General features: G+C 43.6%; 1 protein-coding gene across 3 annotated transcripts; it reads left to right on the top strand.

The window, feature by feature from the left end:
• The first annotated feature begins 959 nt into the window (after window positions 1–959).
• LOC309364909 (uncharacterized protein) lies at window positions 960–18,838 on the top strand. Of its 3 annotated transcripts, none has more exons than XM_081902914.1 (4): window positions 960–1,996; window positions 2,583–2,665; window positions 5,665–5,791; window positions 15,376–18,826. In XM_081902914.1, exons 2-4 carry the CDS (start codon window positions 2,591–2,593, stop codon window positions 16,461–16,463), a joined length of 1,290 nt encoding a protein of 429 aa, XP_081759040.1. In that variant the 5' UTR covers window positions 960–1,996; window positions 2,583–2,590; the 3' UTR covers window positions 16,464–18,826. The 3 variants fall into 3 exon arrangements, with proteins under 3 accessions (XP_081759040.1, XP_081759041.1, XP_081759039.1); XM_081902915.1 differs by lacking the exons at window positions 960–1,996; window positions 2,583–2,665; window positions 5,665–5,791 and adding exons at window positions 12,096–12,234; window positions 13,701–13,782; window positions 15,032–15,158 and having other exon boundaries at window positions 15,376–18,838; XM_081902913.1 differs by lacking the exons at window positions 960–1,996; window positions 2,583–2,665; window positions 5,665–5,791 and adding exons at window positions 12,259–13,782; window positions 15,032–15,158 and having other exon boundaries at window positions 15,376–18,838.
• Window positions 18,839–19,736: the final 898 nt, after the last annotated feature.

The following is a 19,736-nucleotide window of genomic DNA, read 5'->3' as shown; positions in this document are numbered from 1 at the left end:
TGTAACCCGAGGTACCACTGTATATATATGTATTTTATATAGGTGTAAGCCTCCCAAACGTGACACTATTTGAGACATTGTAACTTGCTCATCAGCAAAATAGGCTCCCACAGTGAGGGGAAAGGGGAAAGGGGAAAACCAAGGTACCTGTTAAGAACTGGTTCTCCTTACTGGTAAAGTTCAGGGAAAGGAGGTGAAGACCTGGTTACATTTTTTAGGATTATTTGCTGTATTTTAAAATAGTTATTCATATCCATATATTTTCACCATATGGAAGTTTAATGCCTCTTTAATCTCTTTAATGGTAAAGATTATCTTTTCTACGATCTCAAATTCTTAATAATAATAATAATAATTGTATGGTACTAAGGCTGCCCATGGTCACTGGATCCTACATGGGGCACCTGCTGAAGGAGAGGATCGTGCACTCGGGGCCTGATCCTGCAGGGCTTTCCAGACAAAATCGCGGCGCCTCTCCTCGCTCTCCGCCCGGAGCAGCCAACAGGTTACTGCTGATCGGCTCCGCGAGGGTTAAAGGGAGGCGCAGCGCTGAGATTCCTAGAGCGGAAGGGGAGTCCTGCGCGAGAGGTGAAGGAGCTTCCGCTTCCTGTTCCGGGTCTGTCCTTCCTGTGGGAGGTGGCAGAGGGAGGTGGCTGCTTTCCCTGGAGGGGCTTCTGTCCGGATCCCGGAGGATCTTCTCCCGTCCTTTCTCCGCAGGGAAGGCGGCCTCTCCTCCCGCCTCCGGGTCAGATGCGAAGAAGGAGAGACCGAGGAGGAGGAGGGAAGAGCTGGGACTCCCAGAGGGCAGGAGAGGAGCCTCCTCGGAGGAGGAGAAGGGAGGCAAGGCGGACCCCGCGCAGCTCAACCCGAGAAAGGTTTTAAAATAGAGAATCAGACGTGTTCCTCTGCACTGAGAATATTTCATAGAAAAATGTCGGTCCCTCAGAATGTATCTACTAATTATTTCATTATTTTATTTTCAAAATATCTAAACCCTTTATCAGAAGAGTATGCAAGCGGCACACAGGTCAAAATAAAGATAGAGCACAGCTAAAATTCACAAACCCATCCAGAAACTATTATGCACAAAGGCCTCATTCTTAATAACAAAGAAAGCTAAATAAGAAGTCCTGTTATCCTTACAGTTAGTTCGTCGCTTCTTACCTACCTTTCTGCGTCCCTTTTGCCTGCTGTGAAAGGTGCTGGGCAAGTTTGCTCTTGACACACAAAATTTGGGGTTGCAGGGAGAGATCGTGGGGAAGGATTTCCAAAAATCCATTAGGTGTGGGTAGTTTCTTTAAATTACAGTTTTCTCTGTGCGTCTCCTTTCCCCCAGTATTAAATTTAGTCACCCAGACATTGACATGAAAAGAAAGGACCTCTTGCAAATTTGCCGGCATTTTAGTGCAGATTTCTACTAATGAGCACATAGTTTCCCTAATATTTATATTTGCCCTTATATAATGCATTTCTGTATATAATTTTTCCTAAAATAATGCTTTTCTATGTGCTCTTTCCCTTTATAACCTGGCAGGGCAAATCCATATCTTTCTCCCTCTTTCCCTGCCACACTGTCTACTACAAGACCTTGTGTTTCCTTGTACCCTAACAGATCGGGGTGGTGGTGTCAAGGCACACCCTAAAACAATGGAAAATGCAGCTGTTCCTCATGTAACGGGAGAATTTTACGTGGCTTGATGATATGTTTGGAATTTTCAGGATCCTATATCCTAGATACAAGATTTATCTCTAATACCACTTATCTAAGGCCTGCAATTTCACTCTGGATTGGTAGCTGAGTTTTTTTCGTCCGTTCAGTGGCTGTGTATTTTGGTGGAGTTCAGGCAGGCCTATGGAGAATTCAGCAACGGTTAAATTGTAGATAATTTTAACCTTGCCTATTCTTTTTCTTCGGGACATGGGTGGTGCTGGGGTTAAACCACAGAGCCTAGGACTTGTCGATCAGAAGGTTGGCGGTTCGAGTCCCCGTGATGGGGTGAGCTCCCGTTGCTCGGTCCCTGCTCCTGCCAACCTAGCAGTTCGAAAGCACGTCAAAGTGCAAGTAGAGAAATAGGTACCGCTCCGGCGGGAAGGTAAACAGTGTTCCTGTGTTTGCCAGAAGTGGCTTAGTCATGCTGGCCACATGACCCGGAAGCTGTACACCGGCTCCCTCGGCCAATTAAGTGAGATGAGCGCTGCAACCCCAGAGTCGGGCACGACTGGACCTAATGGTCAGGGGTCCCTTTACCTTTTTATTCTTTTTCTGAGTAGACATAAGTTTTAAAGTTAAGTTGTATATTTATAAATTTACAACTCCAGAACCATCATTTGCATATGCTGTTGCTTATTTCTCCCTCCTTTATACGTTTCCTCATTGTGTGATGTGCTGCTGATTTCTGTTTGGTAATCTTTTGCTCATACCTTTCATAAGTTCAAAGGCTTTTACTGGTCTTCTTTTGAGGTATTTAAAATAAATCTCCCCAAAAACTCTAGCTTCTCAGGTCCTATTTGATTGCCACTCTCTTGTGCATTGGGGCAAATTTGGAATGTCATCTTCAGTGACCACCAGTTCCCTTTCACAGGCTGTGCAATGGCATTGGAGCAACACTGTGGATCCTCCCTGCTTTACCCTGGAGAGGAAGTCACCACCATGCATCCAGTTGAGGTAGGAGAAAGGTCATCAGGTAGAGATGTTGGGGATAGCTGGAGTGTGCCCTTCCTTGTAACAGAAGGCCTGACTCTTATCCCTGTGTTTCTGAGGGTGCTGCCTGAGGAAGTGGGTTGGCTTGACTGAGATAGATAATTTATTATGGTCAGAGACCAGCTTATAAAACACACTTGGGGATATGATCCCGGAAGGAAAACAAACATTTAAAACAATGTACAACAATAAATTTAAAATTTATAAATGCAACAAGCAATAAATTTATAAATGCAATAAGTGTATAGACACTTAAAACTTTAAGATAAGCTGCCACAGAGAGATGACCCAGAATCACCCATGGAAGCGAGTTTGGGGATTTTCTTAATGAACTAGTTTGAGTTGGGGGATGGTCTGCGCCTACAGATCTGTACACAGAATCTGGCAACCATCTGGGTTGTCTTGCCTAACAGGAAAAGTTCAAATTTTTGCTTTTCTGGGAGGTCAGTGAGCCTCGCCAGCAGGGGATCAATGGTCTCACTACGTGCCTCTTCGTAAAAGGGACATCTAAAGAACAAGTGCTCTGGGCTTCCTATATCCCCCAATGAACAGGCGCAAAGTCTCTGAGCATATGGGACATTTTTAAAGGCTCCTTCCAGGACCGGTGAGAGCAGAGCCGAGCTTCTGGCGAGTATAAAAGCCCTTCTTGCATTTTTGGATACGAGAAAGAAGAGATATGCTGCCAGTGTGGCTATATATCTCTCAATTTCTCCAATTTTATAGTCGGAGCACCTTGAGCAGTCCTGTTGTGTCTCTGTGTCTAAGATTCTTGGCCTGACCGTAGCTTTTGCCTGGCCCAACCCCAGGCTTAGAAGGGCTTGAGGGGCAAAACCCACTGGTTGCAGAGGATCAATGGGGCTATTCCTTGGGGGAGCAGATTCAGGGCTTGACTGAGTTTTGCTCATGAAACCTTGAGCATGACCTAAGAAGAACCTAGCTGGTGGATCAGGTCATTAACCCACCTAGTCCAGCATCCTGTTCCCCCAGTGACCAAACAGATGACTCTGGGAAATTTGCAACCAGGAGCTCAGTACAACAGCACTCTTCAAGTGATTCCCAGTAACTGGCAGTGAGGAGTATACTGCTCATAGCAAGTGCAGGTAGCACACAGTCATCACAGCTGGTAGTCAATCATAACCTTATCTGCTATGAATTTGCCTAATTCTCTTTTAATTTGGTGGCTATTACTGCATGATGCATTAGTGAATTGCAGAGTTTAACATTGTGAAGAAGTGCTTCCTTTAGTTTGCCCTTAATCTGTGCACAATTAGCTTTATTGGATGGCCTGGGACTACAGTATCATCCTAGAAGGAGAAACACCTCCCTCTCTCCCATTTTCCCATCCTTTGCATACCTCTGTACATCTCTTATCCTGTTCCTTCTTAAGCACTTTTTGTTCCAAATTAGAAACTCCTCATATATCTCCAACCCCTTGCTTATTTTTTTTGTCCCCCCCCCCCCACATTTTCTGGCTCTACAAATTATTTTTGAGGTCAGGAAACCGAAACCATATTCAAATTTCTAAGGACATCCGCACCATCTGCATGATGTATATCTGCATGATGATATTGGCAGCTTCATTTCAAATCACATTACCAATGGTCTCTAAATCAGAATTGATCCATTTCACAACTTCCACACACTGGGCCAATTTCTTTACTGAGCTATCTGTCTCTCCTGCTCATTCATCACCAACTCAGATCCTGTGAGTATAGTTAAAGTAGAATTATTTCTATTGAATGTGCATTACTTAAACTTGCTTACAAGTTTGAATTACAGTTGTACCTTGGTTGCTGAACGCCTGGGAACTCATATGTTTCGACTACCGAACGATTGAAAATTGGGAGTGTTCCGGTTTTTGAACACTTTTTGGAAACTGAATGCCTGGTGCTGCTTCCACAGCTTCTAACTGAGTGCAGGAAGCTCCTGCAGCCCTTTGGAAGCCGCGCCTTGGTTTTTGAATGGTTATGGGAGTTGAACGGACTCCTAGAATGGATTCTGTTCGAGAACCAAGGTACAACTCTACTTGCTTAAACACCTTGAATTATGTTTCCTGTTCAGTGTTCAGTTTAATTTGAAGACATCCTGTTGGAGCTCTCTGCAATACTCTGTTGTGAACAGCTAGGTTGGCTACCTGGCTGCTCAGCACTGACTCCAGGTCACATATAAGCTATTTAAAAAGCACTTATCCCAATACTGATCCTTAGGGGCCTTCACTTCTAGCATTCCTTCCTTTGAGAGTTTGCCATTTCTTCCCATTCTCTTCTTTCTGTTCTTTAAGCCGTTGCTGATCCATAAGGCAGGCTCTCTTCTTATTCCATGACTCACCAATATGTTGGTGAGAGACTGTACTAAAAGAATTTGGGTGCACTTTCAGTTGCATACCGTCTAGACACACTAAAAAAATTCAAATGGCTCGTGAGTCACTCTTGCAGAAGCCATGCTGATTCGGCTTTAGCAAGGCTTGTTCTGCTATACATTTGGTTATCCTGTCGACTTTAATAATGTTCCCCATCAGTTTTCCTGAAAGAGACCTTAAACTAACTAAGCTGGTTTCTGTAAACCTTTTTTTTTTAATGTCGCTACCTTTGCTTCCCTCTTGAAAGACAGGAAGATGGGAAATTTCACATGCAAGTTACACGTTCTTGTTAGAAGATTTGACTTCTTTAAGAACTAATGTGGTGTTTCTCAAATTTGGGTCTTCACCTGTTGTTGGACTACAATTCCCATCATGCCCAGCTAGTATTACCAGTGCTCAGGGATGATAGGATCTGTAGTCCAACAAAAGCTGCAGACCCAAAATTGAAAAACACTGAGCTAATGGGTAGATGAAATCTGCATTTCCTGATCTCTGACCACTAAAGGTAGAATCCATCTCCCATTGCAGTGGGAGTGGAGGAGAGATGCTGCCCACACCTTGCCTTGAAGTATCTCCAAGGAAGGGGATTTTTTTCTTCTTCCAGGAATCAGTGAGCTTCGAGGAGCTGTTCTTTACTTTCACCAACGAGGAATGGGCCTTGCTGGATCCAGACCAGAGAGCTCTGTATGAGGAGGTCATGCTGGAGATTCACGAGATGGTGGCCTCTCTAGGTAAATATCCCTTTCCCCCTTGAATCAATAACTATGGAAGGTATAAATTCCTGTTGGTGGTACTATCAATTAGCTCACTAGAAAGAGTGTTGGGATTTTCCTCTGGGCAAAAGAACATTTGAAGAACCATGCTGGATCAAAGCAAAGGCCTATGTAGTCCACAATTCTGTTCTCACAGTAGCCCAACCAGATGCCCAGAGCAAGCCCAAAAGCAGGACATGCATCTGATATAGGCATCAGAGAATGGACACATTGGCTATGAGTTACTTACCTTTCTCGCCCTGATCTAGCCACAGTGATCCATGCGACGGTCACCTCCAGGCTTGATTATTGTAACTCTCTCTACGCGGGGCTGCCCTTGAAGCTGATTCAGAAACTCCAGCGGGTGCAGAATGCCGTGGCGAGGCTCCTTACAGGGTCCTTGCCGCGAGATCACATTCACCCAGTGCTTTACCAACTGCACTGGCTCCCAGTGGAGTACAGGGACAGGTTTAAGGTGCTGGTTTTGACCTTTAAAGCCCTATGCGGTCTAGGACCCTTGTACCTACGGGACCGTCTCTCCTGGTATGCCCCACGGAGGACCTTAAGGTCCACAAATGACAACACCTTGGAGGTCCCAAGTAGCAAGGTGGTTAGATTGGTCTCAACTAGGGCCAGGGCCTTTTCAGTGCTGGCCCCAACTTGGTGGAACACTCTGTCCCAAGAGACTAGGGCACGGCGAGACTTGACATCTTTCCGCAGGGCCTGCAAGACAGAGCTGTTCCGCCTGGCCTTTGGTTTGGTCTCAGTCTGACACTTATGTTTCCCTCCCTTTATGGTTTTGATCTGTGGGCTACTATTAAAATGAGGCTACATTTTAAATTATATTTTAACCTGTATTTTAAATTGGTTTGTGTTTTTTTAATTGTAATTTTACTGGTGTTAGCCGCCCTGAGCCCGGCTCTGGCCGGGTATAAATAAAAGATGATGAAGTTGATGATGATGCAAACCCCTGCAAATCTTATTTTGCCCCTGAGCAGGGTTGCTGCCAAGGGCCTCCTTGTGCCCATAAGACAGGTGTGCAGACCCCCTTCTCCCCCGCCAATACAATGCTGAATCACTGTTCTGAATCACCCTGTCTGTCCCTGGACTTGCTTGCTGAGGCTGAAGGGCGCTGCAGTTTAACAGCATCCTGAGGCATGCAAAGGTTCTTCACTCCTGCCACAGGGAGCAGACAATTTGTGTGCATGTTTTTTGAAGTCTCTAGCCCCTGTGGCAAGAGCAGGAAAGACTGGCAGCTTAAAAAACCACTCTATTTTGTTTCTCCACACTATGTTTCTGAATTTAAGAGAAGGAAGGATGGGCTACTGCTTGGATGAGGAGGATGTTCTGGGGATAATGTAAAATAAAATAAAAATACAGACACAAGCCGATCATAATAATAATTTATTATTTATAGCTCACCCATCTGGCTGGGCTTCCCCAGCCACTCTGGGCAGCTTCCAACAGAACACTAAAATACAATAACCTATTAAACATTAAAAGCTTTCCTAAACAGGGCTGCCTTCAGGTGTCTTCTAAAAGTTTGGTAGTTATTTTTCTCTTTGACATCTGGTGGGAGGGCGTTCCACAGGGCGGGTGCCACGACCGAGAAGGCCCTCGATTCAAGGCCACATTAAAGTCCAGTATGGGCAGATGTGCATTTTACCAAGTTTTCTTTTTAATCCATCAGGAGATGTTTGGGGGATCTGGATTGAGGGAGAACCGTCAGAAGTGGCATGTGAAATTGCTGAGGAGCAGGAGGAGCAACAGAAGCTGTGGGTTCAAGATGTTACCAACAGACAAGAGGGGACAGAAATGCAGAATGCTGGGAGGGAATCCACTGATTTTGAGATTAATGAAAATCAGATAATTCACACAGGGGAGGAACCTTATGAATGTTTGGAGCTTGGAAGGAACATCAGTTGCATAGACTACCTTACGTTTCAGGAAATATGTCATACCGCCGAGAAACCATATAATTGCTTGTTGTGTGGAAAGAGCTTCCGTCAGAGTGGTCACCTTAGTTTGCATCAAAGAACTCATACGGGCGAGAGACCTTATCACTGCAGGGAGTGTGGAGAGAGCTTTAGGCACAGTGACTCCCTCATAAAGCATCAAAGAATTCATACAGGGGACAAACCTTATAAATGTCTGGAGTGTGGAAAGAGCTTCAGGCAGAATATCCACCTCACTAGACACAGAAGAATTCATACAGGGGAGAAACCTTATAAATGTTTGGAATGCGGAAAGAGCTTTATTCAGTGTAGCGTGCTCACACGACATAAAAGAACTCATACTGGGGAGAAACCTTATAGATGCTGGGAGTGTGGAAAGACCTTCAGTGCTAATTGGTCCCTTTCTAAACATAGAAGGACTCACACAGGGGAGAAACCTTATAAATGTTTGGAGTGTGACAAGAGCTTCAGTTGGAATGGTCACCTTATACAGCATCTAAGAACTCATACAGGGGGGAAACCTTATAAATGTTTGGAGTGTGGCTCGAGTTTTAGTCAGAGTGGTCAGCTTACTCAACATCTGAGAACTCATACAGGGGAGAAACCTTATGATTGCTTGGAGGGTGGAGACAGCTTCAGTCATGGAGATTCCCTTAACTTACATCTAACGAGTCATAAAAGGGAAACCTGTTACACTTGGAAGGTGGAAGGAGATTCAGTGATCTCAAGAGTTCCTGCAGAGAGCAAATGAAAGATTCTTCTCAATCTTAGAATTCCCTTATCTCCAGCTCTTACATTAGACTTGTTCTGAGGCCTTTGGAGCCCAGTATACCTTCCATTTTAGAGGAGAAAGGGTTTTTGCTTTCAAGCTGCTTTTTCAGTAGGAAACAGTTTGTGGCCTTTTTTTCTGGAAGGAGTTCAAGTGGTGGGTTGGATGGATAGCGGAAGGTCTCCTCCATCCCCTCACCCACTGTCTCCACTGACAACGAGGGGCATAAAGCAACATCAACAAGGGCCGCCTCTTTCCATAAGCACTTACCTGGACCCTGAGGTCATCTTCTGAGGCCCTTCATGTGCCTCTTCCGTGAGAGGCCTAGAGTGTGGCAACATGAGAACGGGCCTTTTCTACGGTGGCTCCTCGTTTGTGGAATACTTCCCTCACGGAGGTTCAAACACTAGGTAAAAGCTCTTTAACTAGGCCTCAGGCTGATTGACATCCAATCCCCTTTTTAAAAAAATGGGGGCGGGGTTTTTGGTTAGATTACTGTATTTTTTGCTCTATAAGACTCACTTTTCCCCTCCTAAAAAGTAAGGGGAAAGTTCATCTTATGGATTCATACAGGGGGAAAGCCCTATCAGTGCTTGGAGTGTGGAAAGAGCTTCCACAGAAGCACAGATTTCCGCCACCATCAAAGAATTCACAGCGGGGAGAAACCCTACCAGTGCTTGGAATGTGGGTAGAGCTTCAGCTGGAAGGAAAGTCTCACTTCCCATCAGAGAATCCATACAGGGGAGAAACAATATCAATGCTTGTAAATGGGGAAAGAATTTTATTAAATGTACCGTATTTTTTGCTCTATAAGACTCACTTTTTCCCTCCTAAAAAGTAAGGGGAAATGTGTGTGCGTCTTATGGAGCGAATGCAGGCTGTGCAGCTATCCCAGAAGCCAGAACAGCAAGAGGGATTGCTGCTTTCACTGCACAGCGATCCCTCTTGCTGTTCTGGCTTCTGAGATTCAGAATATTTTTTTTCTTGTTTTCCTCCTCCAAAAACTAGGTGCGTCTTGTGGTCTGGTGCGTCTTATAGAGCGAAAAATACGGTATATATTTTGTGTTTATATATTGTGATTTTATCCTGTGAACTGCCCTGAGACCTGCATGTATAGGGCTGTATACAAATTTAATAAAATGATGAGTGTAATAATAAATAATAATAGCTGGAGCTGTCGTACAAGAGAAATTGCCGGGTGTCTGCCTGCACAAATGCGCACACTAGATCAGGTGTGTTTGTGTAATTTTATAAATGAGTGCTGCTGTTTCCCCCACGTCCGGATGTTGAGAGATAGAGTGCCAGGCACACTGCGTAACCTTGCAACAGTCAAAGGCCGGGTGTCTGCCTGCTGACTCATCCATCCTTTATCTCAGGAATGTGTGTACGTGCAGAGACATGTATAAAAGTCATTGCTGCATTGCATTCAGGTGGGGAGAAGCTATGAGGGTCTGTGAGCGGCTGTATCAAAGTAAAATCCAAAAAATCATGTATACATAGAAAGCACACCTGAGCCCCTTAAAGAGGACAAGGATATCTAAAATTCTGCAAGTTAAATGCCAAAAGCATTGTTGAAAATAAATATTGTTGCCTCCTCAAAGTAGCCTCCTGGGGTGATGGGAGCCACCACTAAACGTCCCGTGCTTGCCACCTCTGCACCTCACTTGGAGGAATGCAGAGTGGAAAGGCCTCAGATGATGAAAGCAGGTTGTGGGCTGGTTCCTGAAGGAAGGTTTTATATGCTCAGAGCATCATGCAGCAGTTGGGAATCTGGCCGCCACTTTCTGAGTCTTCTTCACAAAGAGCCTCTCATATAATGTATTGCAGAAATCTAGTCAAGAGGTAGGTAGAATAACCTGAGGTATATCGGCACACCTATTAGCACACCTTTCTTTATTTTTTAACACTAGCAGAAGTGTTCCATATATCCCTTGCTGATGTAACCGAATGCTTTGCCAATAAAGAGCTGAACTTCCTATTGTTTGTGCACATTGGCCTGGGCTCTGGATTATGAACACAACATTATTTAATTAATAAAACTTTTAAGAGATTTATTAAGCTGGAATGTTTGCAGAGGAAGGCAACTGGGATGATGAAGGGTCTGGGAAACAAGCCTTATGAGGAGCGCTTGAAGGAGTTGGGTATGTTTAGCTGGGAAAAGAGAATGATATAAGATAGCCATCTTTAAATATTGCAATGCCTGCCACATAGAACAGGGAAGAAGCTTGTTTTCTCCTGCTCTGAAGGGTAGGACTCGAACCAATAGCTTCAAGTTACAAGAAGGGATATCAACTAAATGGTATCAACTAACAGAATGGGGAAAATTTATTGATTATTTGAGAACACATTGTAAACAAAACATCAGTGGGATTGATAAAAACACGTGCAGTAAGAGATAATTAAGGGGAGGATAAGGGGGAAATTATAAATTTATTTGAACTGGATTTGCAGTAACAAAAAGATACGAAATAAATAACTGCAGAAGGGAGGGGAAGGAAGTCAAAAGTTAAAAATAAAATTTATTTTTTAAAAAAAGAGTCCAGAAATTGGGCAGGGGCACAGGGTGAAAATGCAGGGGAACGGGCCATCAATTGGTGGTCTCTGCCACCCTTGAGGCAGGAGATGGGTGGTGGTGGTGGGGGAGAAGTCTGGGGAATCAGAGGTGGAGAGGAATTTCAAGGAGGCTCAGAGGCGGAAGACAAAAGTCCCAGATAGAGTCCAGTCCCCTCCATCCCCTCCCACGTTGTCTCCACGGTCAAGGAGCGGCTTAAAGCAAGAGGAACAGCTGGAGTTGTCGTGCAGGAGAAGCCGCTGGTCCATGGGGTCACGAAGAGTCGGACACCACTAAACAACCACCAGACCTAAAAATTCTTATCACAGTATTTTATTGTTCTACACCGGTCGTGCAGCTATTTCAACAAATGGTAGTTTAATTATAGTCCCACAGGCAACAGTATCACTTAACCTCCAGATTCTAGCATCGTCTTATATTGGTATTCCATCTTTGTTATGAAAATGTCGCAGGACCTGCATTTTTCACTAGTACCACCCACTGCGGAAAGGATGTATAGATTTGTCACAAAAAAACAATTTTAAAGGGGGAAAAAATAAAAGCATCCCCCTGAAAGTCTGACATTTCGTTTTAGAAGGGGAATTTTTTATTTGGGGAATTTTTTTTTATCTGATTCAATAGCCCTGCCTTTCAACTTGCTTTCCTTTTTGTATATTTGAACCAAGGAAGTCTTAATGTTGAGATGAGATGGTTATTGTGTATTTTTAACATGGAAGGTATGTATTTTATATAGTTGTAAACCACCTAAACGACATATTCTTTATTAACTTTGAGCCTTTGCAACCGGCTCCTCAGCCAAAAAGGCTCCCAGAGTGAAAAAAGAAAAGAATGGAGGAGGGGAGAGGAGGTTCCTGCTGCTCGGCTCCGCAAGGGTTAAGAGGAGCCACGGAGCTGAGCTTCCTAGAGCGGGAGTCGGCGCCAGAGGAGGAGCTTCCGCTTCCTGTCTCTGGTATTACTTCCGGTGTTAGGCGCTGGGTTGGCGGAGGATCTTATAGACTCCTCCCAGAAGATCTTCTCTCCTCCTTTCTCCGCAGGGAAGGACCGAGGAGGAAAGACAGAGGAAGGAGGAGGAAAGAGCTGGGATTCCCATAGGGCAGAAGAGGAGCTCAATCAGAGAGAAAAAAGGTTTTGCAATAGAGAACAAAAGTGCTCCTCTGCACTGAAAATATTTCATTTTAAAATAAATGGCTGGTCCTTAAGAACGTATCCTGGACAGCTGCAGCTGTAGTTATTTTATATTATTTTCAATATTTCTAAACCGATTTTTTTAAAATAAAAAAAAATCTCACAAGTGGAACGCAGATAAAATTAAAAGAGAGGAACTGGTCTGTGACCATAATAATAAATTCATTCATTAAAAGAGAGAACGCAGCTAAAATTCACAGGCCCATGTGGAAACCAATATGCCTAAAGTCATCATTTCAAAAAACAAAAATAGCTAAGTAATAAATACATTTGCTCCCACTGTTCTTTGCTTCTTTCCTCCCTCTCAGTTTCTCTTTTTGGCTGGGAGAAAGTATGTGAAAGGGTTTTAAAAAAATCCTATAGGCATGGACAAACCTTTCAATTTTAGTTTTATCTCTATGTTTCATTTCCCCCAGTTAAATTTAAGTTGCTTTTAGTTGCCCACGTTTTGACATATGAAACAAAAGGACCTCTTGAAAATTTAGTTAGCATTTTAGTTCCAATTTTCCTCTTATATTTGCCCTAATGTAATGCATTTCTGTATATAATTTCCCCTAAAATCATGCATTGCTGTGCGCTCTTTGCCTTTGAACAGGTGTAGAAAATATTTTATCACCCAGCAGGGCAGATCCAGATCTTCTTTTCTCCCCACTCAACTGTAGATCAACTTTGGTGGGTGGGTGACCTTCATGGGGTCAAAGAATGCAGCCTAAGAATGGAAACCTTAACTTACAATATTTTTCTTCTGGCCTGTTTTTCTGTTTGAAATTTTCTGGATCCTATATCCAGGATCCAGGTATATCCAGGATACCAGATTAGAGTCTAGTACCACTTATCTAAGGCCAGCAGTTTCACTCTGGACTGGTAGCTGTGTTTTTCATGTCAGTTAAGTGGCCGTGACTTTAGGTCAGCTGGTGGAGTTAGGACAGGCCAGCACTGATTAAGTTGTAGAAAATCATGACCTTGTATATTCTTTTACTGAGTAGACATAAGTTGTATATTCATATTTTGAATTTCCAGAACCATTGTTTGCATATGCTGTTGGTTATTTTCCCCTCATTTCTCCACATTTTCTAGTGTATAATGTGCCATTGGTTTCTCTTTCGTAATATTGCAGTTGGAAATTTGTAATGCATTTACTGGTCTTGACATATTCAAAATAAATCTCTTCAAACACATGTTACGCCAGGCATAGGCAAACTCCAGCTCTCCAGATGTTTGGGACTACAGTTCCCATCATCCCTGGCTAACAGGACCAGGGAGGATGGGAATTGTAGTCCCAAACATCTGGAAGGCCGGAGTTTGCCTATGCCTGTGTTACGCTTTCAGGGCCTGTTTGCTAATTTGGGCAAATTAGGAAATTTTATCCTCAATGTTTTCATTCAGCCACCGCTTCCCTTTCACAAGCTGTACAATTGCATCTGAGCTACAGTGTGGATCCTCCCTACTTTACCCTGGAGAGGAAGTGACCACCATGTGCCCTGCTCAGGTAGGGGAAAGATCATTGGGGGGAGGTGTTGGGGATAGCTGGAGTGCGTCCTTCCTTATTACAGAGGGACTCATTGCAGGGGCCTCTTACACCTGGGCTTCTGAGGAAGTGGGTGGCAGCTTTGTTTTTCTGTATTTCTTATTGCCAGCAGGGAAACCTATAGTTTTATCAATGTTTTTTAATGGTCTTCTCGGTGGTGGCGCCCTCCCTGTGGAATGCCTGCCCATCAGATGTCAAGGAAATAAACAACTACTTGACTTTTAGAAGACATCTGAAGGCAGCCCCGTTTATGGAAGTCTTTTATGCTTGCTGTTTTATTGTGTTTTTAATATTCTGTTGGGAGCCACCCACATTTAGTCTCTTTGGGTGGCCCTGGATTACAATATTATCACAGAGGATTGATAATATCTCTCCCTTTTCTTTGCACTGTGCATAACTCTGTACGTCTAAATTAGAAGATCTTTTTATTTCTTTTCCCAGCGTTTTCTGGGTCAACAAATCTGTTTTTGAGGTCGGGCAACCAGAACCATACAGTATTGTATTGCAAAGGCAGATGCACCATAATCTGTATACAGTGGTGCCTCGCAAGACGAAAAGAATCCGCTCCGCGAGTCTCTTCGTCTTGCGGTTTTTTCGTCTTGCGAAGCAAGCCCATTAGTGGCTTAGTGGATTAGCGCTATTAGCAGCTTAGCGGATCAGCTGATAAGCGGCTTAACGGATCAGCTGATAAGCAGTTTAGTGGCTTAGCGGATCAGCTGTTTAGCGGCTTAGCGGATCAGCTGTAAGCGGCTTAGCGGATCAGCTGTTAAGCGAACTAGTGGATCAGCTGATAAGCGGCTTAGCGGCTTCGGAAAAAGGGGGGGGGAGGAAAAAACCCCCGCAGGAACTCGCAATACATTTTCGTCTTGCGAAGCAAGCCCATAGGAAATTCGTTTTGCGAAGCACCTCCAAAACGGAAAACCCTTTCGTCTAGCGGGTTTTCCGTCTTGCGAGGCATTCGTCTTGCGGGGCACCACTGTACCTGCACAACAATATTGGCAGCTTTGCTTTGAATCCTGTCCCTAACACGGAATGGACACATTTCACAGTTTCCACAAATTGTGTCTTTGCTGAGCTATCTGCAGTGGTGATTTCTGAGCGCTGCAGCTAAAATCCCCACTTGCCCCATTGGAGTGTGAGTGGAGGGTGGATGCTTTCCACACCTTGCCTTGGAGTGTCTACAAGGAAGGGAATTGTTTTCTTCTTCCAGGGATTGGTGAGCTTCAAGGAGGTTGCCGTGAATTTCACTGACGAAGAATGGGCCCTGCTTGATCCAGGTCAGAGAGCTCTGTATGATGAGGTCATGCTAGAGATCCATGAGATGGTGGCCTCTCTGGGTAAGGATCCTTTTTTCCTTAATCAGTAGCTATGGAAGGTATGGATTCCTCTTGGTGGCACTATCAACTAGCTCACTAGGAGTGTTGTTAATTTCTCCTGGAGGAAAGAACATTTGGTTCAGAGCAAAGTCTTACTTAATCCAGGATTCAGTTCTCACAGTGGCCAGCCAAATGCCCATAGGAAGCATTTTACCAGTTTTTCCTTTTAATCCACCAGGAGACGTTTGGGGGATCCTGGCTGAGGGGGACCCATCAGAAGTGCTGCCTGAAACAGCTGAGGAGCAAAAGAAGCTGGGGGTTCAAGATGGAACCAACACACAAGAGGGGAGACAAATGCAGAAGGCAGGGAGTGAATCTGCTGCCTCTCAGGTTAACGGAAATCAAATCACCAGAGAGGAGAGGAAGTATGAATGTAAAATGTGTGGAAAGATGTTTGCATCTCGCTCAAGGCTTACTTCACCTCAGAGACTGCGCTTAGGTGAAAAACCACACGAATGCTGGGAGTGTAGGAAAAGCTTCAGTCAGAGTAGCTCCCTTGAGCTCCATCAAAGAACTCATACAGGCGAGAAACCTTATAACTGTTTGGAGTGCGGAAAGAGCTTCGGTGACCGTAGCAGCCTCACTAAACATAAAAGAATGCACACAGGGGAAAAGCCTTACGAATGTTTGGAGTGTGGAAAGAGCTTCAGGGAAGGTTACTCCCTTACTCAGCATCAAAGAACTCATACAGGGGAGAAACCCTATAAATGCTTGGAGTGTGGCAAGAACTTTGGTCGCCTAGGCTCCCTTACGTTGCATCAAAGAAGCCATACAGGAGTGGAAACTTATGTATGTTTGGAATGTGGAAAGAGCTTCTATCAGAGTAGGCACCTCGCAAGACATAAGAGAACCCACACAGGGGAGAAACCTTTTGGATGCTGGGAGTGTGGGAAGAGCTTCAGTGATAGTGGCTCCCTCACTAGACATAAAAGAACTCACACAGGGGACAAGCCGCACGAATGTTTGGAGTGTGGGAAGAATTTCAGTCGCAGCTGCAACCTTACTTTGCATCAAAGAAGTCACACAGGGGAAAAGCCTTATGAATGTTTGGAATGTGGAAAGAGCTTCGTTCGGAGTAGTCACCTCACTAGACATAAAAGAACTCATACAGGAGACAAATGTTCGTATGAGTGTCTGGAGTGTGGAAAGAGCTTTAGTCGCAGTAGCTATCTTACTCACATCTTAGGCTTGGAGTGTGAAAAGACCATGATTACTCCTACCAAGAGCTCTTACGAAGACCAGGGCAAATACTGTGCTCAGTGTTAGAATTCACTACTGTATCTTTGGTTAATTTTGTACTGTATTTGCTTAACTCTAGTTTTTTTACAATAGACATTTGCTTGGTCTGAGCCCCATTTGCCTTCTATTGTGGGGGAGAGAAGGGTTTTTGCTCTGAACCTTCCTGTTCAGCCAGTGTCCGTAAGGGGCAGGAGTCCGAGCAGTGGGCAGGGAGGCAGGTATTGATAGAGGCGAGCGAAGAGGGAGAATAATTATATAAAAAAGAACAATGATAACAACAGATGAAAAAGGTGAAAAACAAAAGCATACAATAGGCATGTAGAATGAGTAGTGGCACACGTGTTAAAATAGCAAAGACCAAGTAAAGACTATCACTTTTATCAGATCATCATGTACACTTCCAGCTTTGCCAGGCATGTGATGAGGGTTTCCTTGAAAATGAAATGCTAAATCATATTTTTAAATGTCTGGACGTTCAAAATTATGAGGAACTTTCTCCATTTTAGCTATATTCCAGAGTGAGTTGAGTGCAAGCTTTTGTGTTGTTTTCCCTTGTGTTTTAATTACTTTGTGCTGCCCAGATCCTATATGAGGCCAATTATTTTGACATTGGTATCATCAAAAATATTCTGTAACGTTTTGGACAACGAACAATAGCTTCTCCATTAATAGTTATCATTTCTGTCAAAATTGAATTCCAAAAATCTTGCACTAACTGACATTCCCACTATAAGTGATAATACGTACCAAGTTTATTTCAAACCCTCCAAACAATTTCGTTACGCAGAATAAAACATTTTTGACATTTGCAAATAAGTCCTGTACCATCTGTGTAAAAATAAGGCATTTCCCCTAAGAAAACTGGAAACCAGTTTTAAGGGTCCAATCTGATTTTACAAGTATTTTATCATTCCCACACTGATCATGTAGATACGTTAACTAATGATATTTTTAATCAAAGTTGAACACACGTCCAAGTATCACCTAACCTCCAAATTGCAGCCTAGTCTTATTCTGGTATTCCATTTTTCAGTTATGAAAATGGAAGTGTCATAGTGGCAGAAAGGATGTGAGGGGAGACAGTCTTTGTGCTGACTACCTCCATCGCAAGGAACATCATGTGCAGGTGTATTTTGATGCTTTAAATAGAATGAAAGTTTATGAGTCATAGAGGAGGGGAGAGCACATGTACAAATTCAACACTTTGTTCTGTTGAATTTTGGTTAATGTTGTTAATACTGTTTTACAGATATGGATGCTGTCGTACTCTGTGAATCCTATAATATGATTCTTGGTGTAACTGTGATGTTTAGCTTATTTTTTAGTTGTTTTGTTAATAGTGTTATATAGATGGTAATTGTTTTATTTAAGATTTGTGATTGTTTTACTGATGATTTGTAAAGTATTCTATACGATTTATGCTGTGATGTTCCATTATGTTATTTTTATCTTTCGTTTATAAACCGCTTTGGGATTTATTTGAATAAAAAGCGGCATAAAAATAGAATAAGTCAATCAATTTGTAGGACATTATCCTGATCTTCTGACTTTTTGTTATACGTGGGATTTTTTTCTTGTTATGTTCAGCTTGTTTTATTGGCCATGCCTTTCAGCTTCCTTGTTTTATTTAGGGTTGCCATATGACTATCTTCCTGTCTCCCACAGAGGCCATCCTCTAGAATGGGTGCTCCCAGATGACAGCTGAGGCAGAGCTTACATTTTAGCATGTAAGGGGGATATGAATGGTGCTGATGATCTAATTTAACATTATGAGAGCGCTCCAATTGGAGAACAAGCTTTGCCAAAGGTGTCATGGACTTTGAAGACGCTGGAACTTGGGACGAAAGGGAGAAACATGCTAAGAGGGAGGCACGTTTGGTAAACCCTCACCGTGATCAACTCCCGCCCGGAAACCTAGGTCCCCACTGTGGAAGGATGTGTGGATCCAGAATTGGCCTCCACATTCACTTATGGACCCACTGTTAAGATCGTATTCATGGAAGACAATCTTACCTAGCTGCGTATGATTGTCAGAGAAGAAACATCATCATCATCAAAATTGGTCTATTGCCCTTCATTTGTAGATCTCAGGGCGGTTCACAAGATAAAACCACAATGTTGGTTGCTGGAAATCAGCGTTCTTAAAGTCCAGATTGCATGTCTGACTCCACTTGGGTTTCCCTTGGCTTTGCATCATGAAACCCAGGAGAACAGGATCACTTTCTCCCAAGGGTCCCAGTGCTTCCACTTTGTGACTCAGTTCCTCCATCGGTGAGGACCAGGTCCAAGTGGAAGGATCCCCTTGTTGCTTATTCTAATGATGATTCATGGGCATAGCCGGGGGGGCAGTTGCCCCCCAAATCCATAAAAATCCATAAAAATAGTTAACTAATTGAGTTCCTGTCCCCCCTAAAATAAAACCTGTCCCCCTCAACAAGAATCCTGGCTAAGCCCATGTGAGCATTAGCTATATTTTAAAAGAGTTCTTTATATATTTTCACTCTATTGGGATTTAAGGGCTTTGTAATCATCATGTTTTATACGATCTCAGCTTTTTCAGTAAGCCGCCTTGACTCCCAATATGGGGGGAAAGGCGGGGCACGCATAAATAAATAAAAAAAATAAAATAAAATGTTAATAATATAGATGTTGATTCTGTGATACGAAGGCTGCCCACGGTCACTGGGACAACCAGTCCTTGGGGGCTAGGGTTTTGCAACAGAAATACAATCGTACCTTGGTTTTCGAATGGAATCCATTCGGGAAGCCCGTTCGACTTCCGAAAACATTCGCAAACTAAGGGGCAGCTTCCGATTGGCTGCAGGAGCTTTCTGCGCTCACTCGGAAGCTACAGAAGCCCCTTCGGACATTTGGGTTCCAAAGAATGTTTGCAAACCGGAACACTCACTTCCGGGGTTGCAGCATTTGGGAGCCAAAAAGTTTGAGTCACAAGGCATTCAACAACCAAGATACGACTGTATAATAAATAAAAAACCAACTTATAGACACATACACAGTGGTACCTCGGGTTAAGTACTTAATTCGTTCCGGAGGTCCGTTCTTAACCAGAAATTGTTCTTAACCTGAAGCACCACTTTAGCTAATGGGGCCTCCCACTGCCGCTGTGCCGCTATGCAATTTCTGTTCTCATCCTGAAGCAAAGTTCTTAACCTCAGGTACTATTTCTGGGTTAGCGGAGTCTGTAACCTGAAGCGTCTGTAACCTGAAGCGTATGTAATCCGAGGTACCACTGTATCTCAAATGTTCTTGTTTAATATTTTTGCTTATTCCCAGGCGGGG

This window comes from Podarcis melisellensis (genome assembly GCF_964234715.1).
Source record: "Podarcis melisellensis genome assembly, chromosome: 2".
NCBI lineage: Eukaryota > Metazoa > Chordata > Lepidosauria > Squamata > Lacertidae > Podarcis > Podarcis melisellensis.
The sequence above is the reverse complement of the archived record's forward strand: the minus strand, read 5'-3'. Positions and strand labels throughout refer to the sequence as shown.

Coding starts and splice junctions, on each gene's coding strand:
- LOC309364909 (XM_081902913.1), top strand. CDS start 13,666: ATGTTTTCATTCAGCCACCGCTTCCCTTTCACAAGCTGTACAATTGCA. Junction 13,783..15,031: donor CCACCATGTGCCCTGCTCAG/GTAGGGGAAAGA, acceptor TTCTTCTTCCAG/GGATTGGTGAGCTTCAAGGA. Junction 15,159..15,375: donor TGAGATGGTGGCCTCTCTGG/GTAAGGATCCTT, acceptor TTAATCCACCAG/GAGACGTTTGGGGGATCCTG.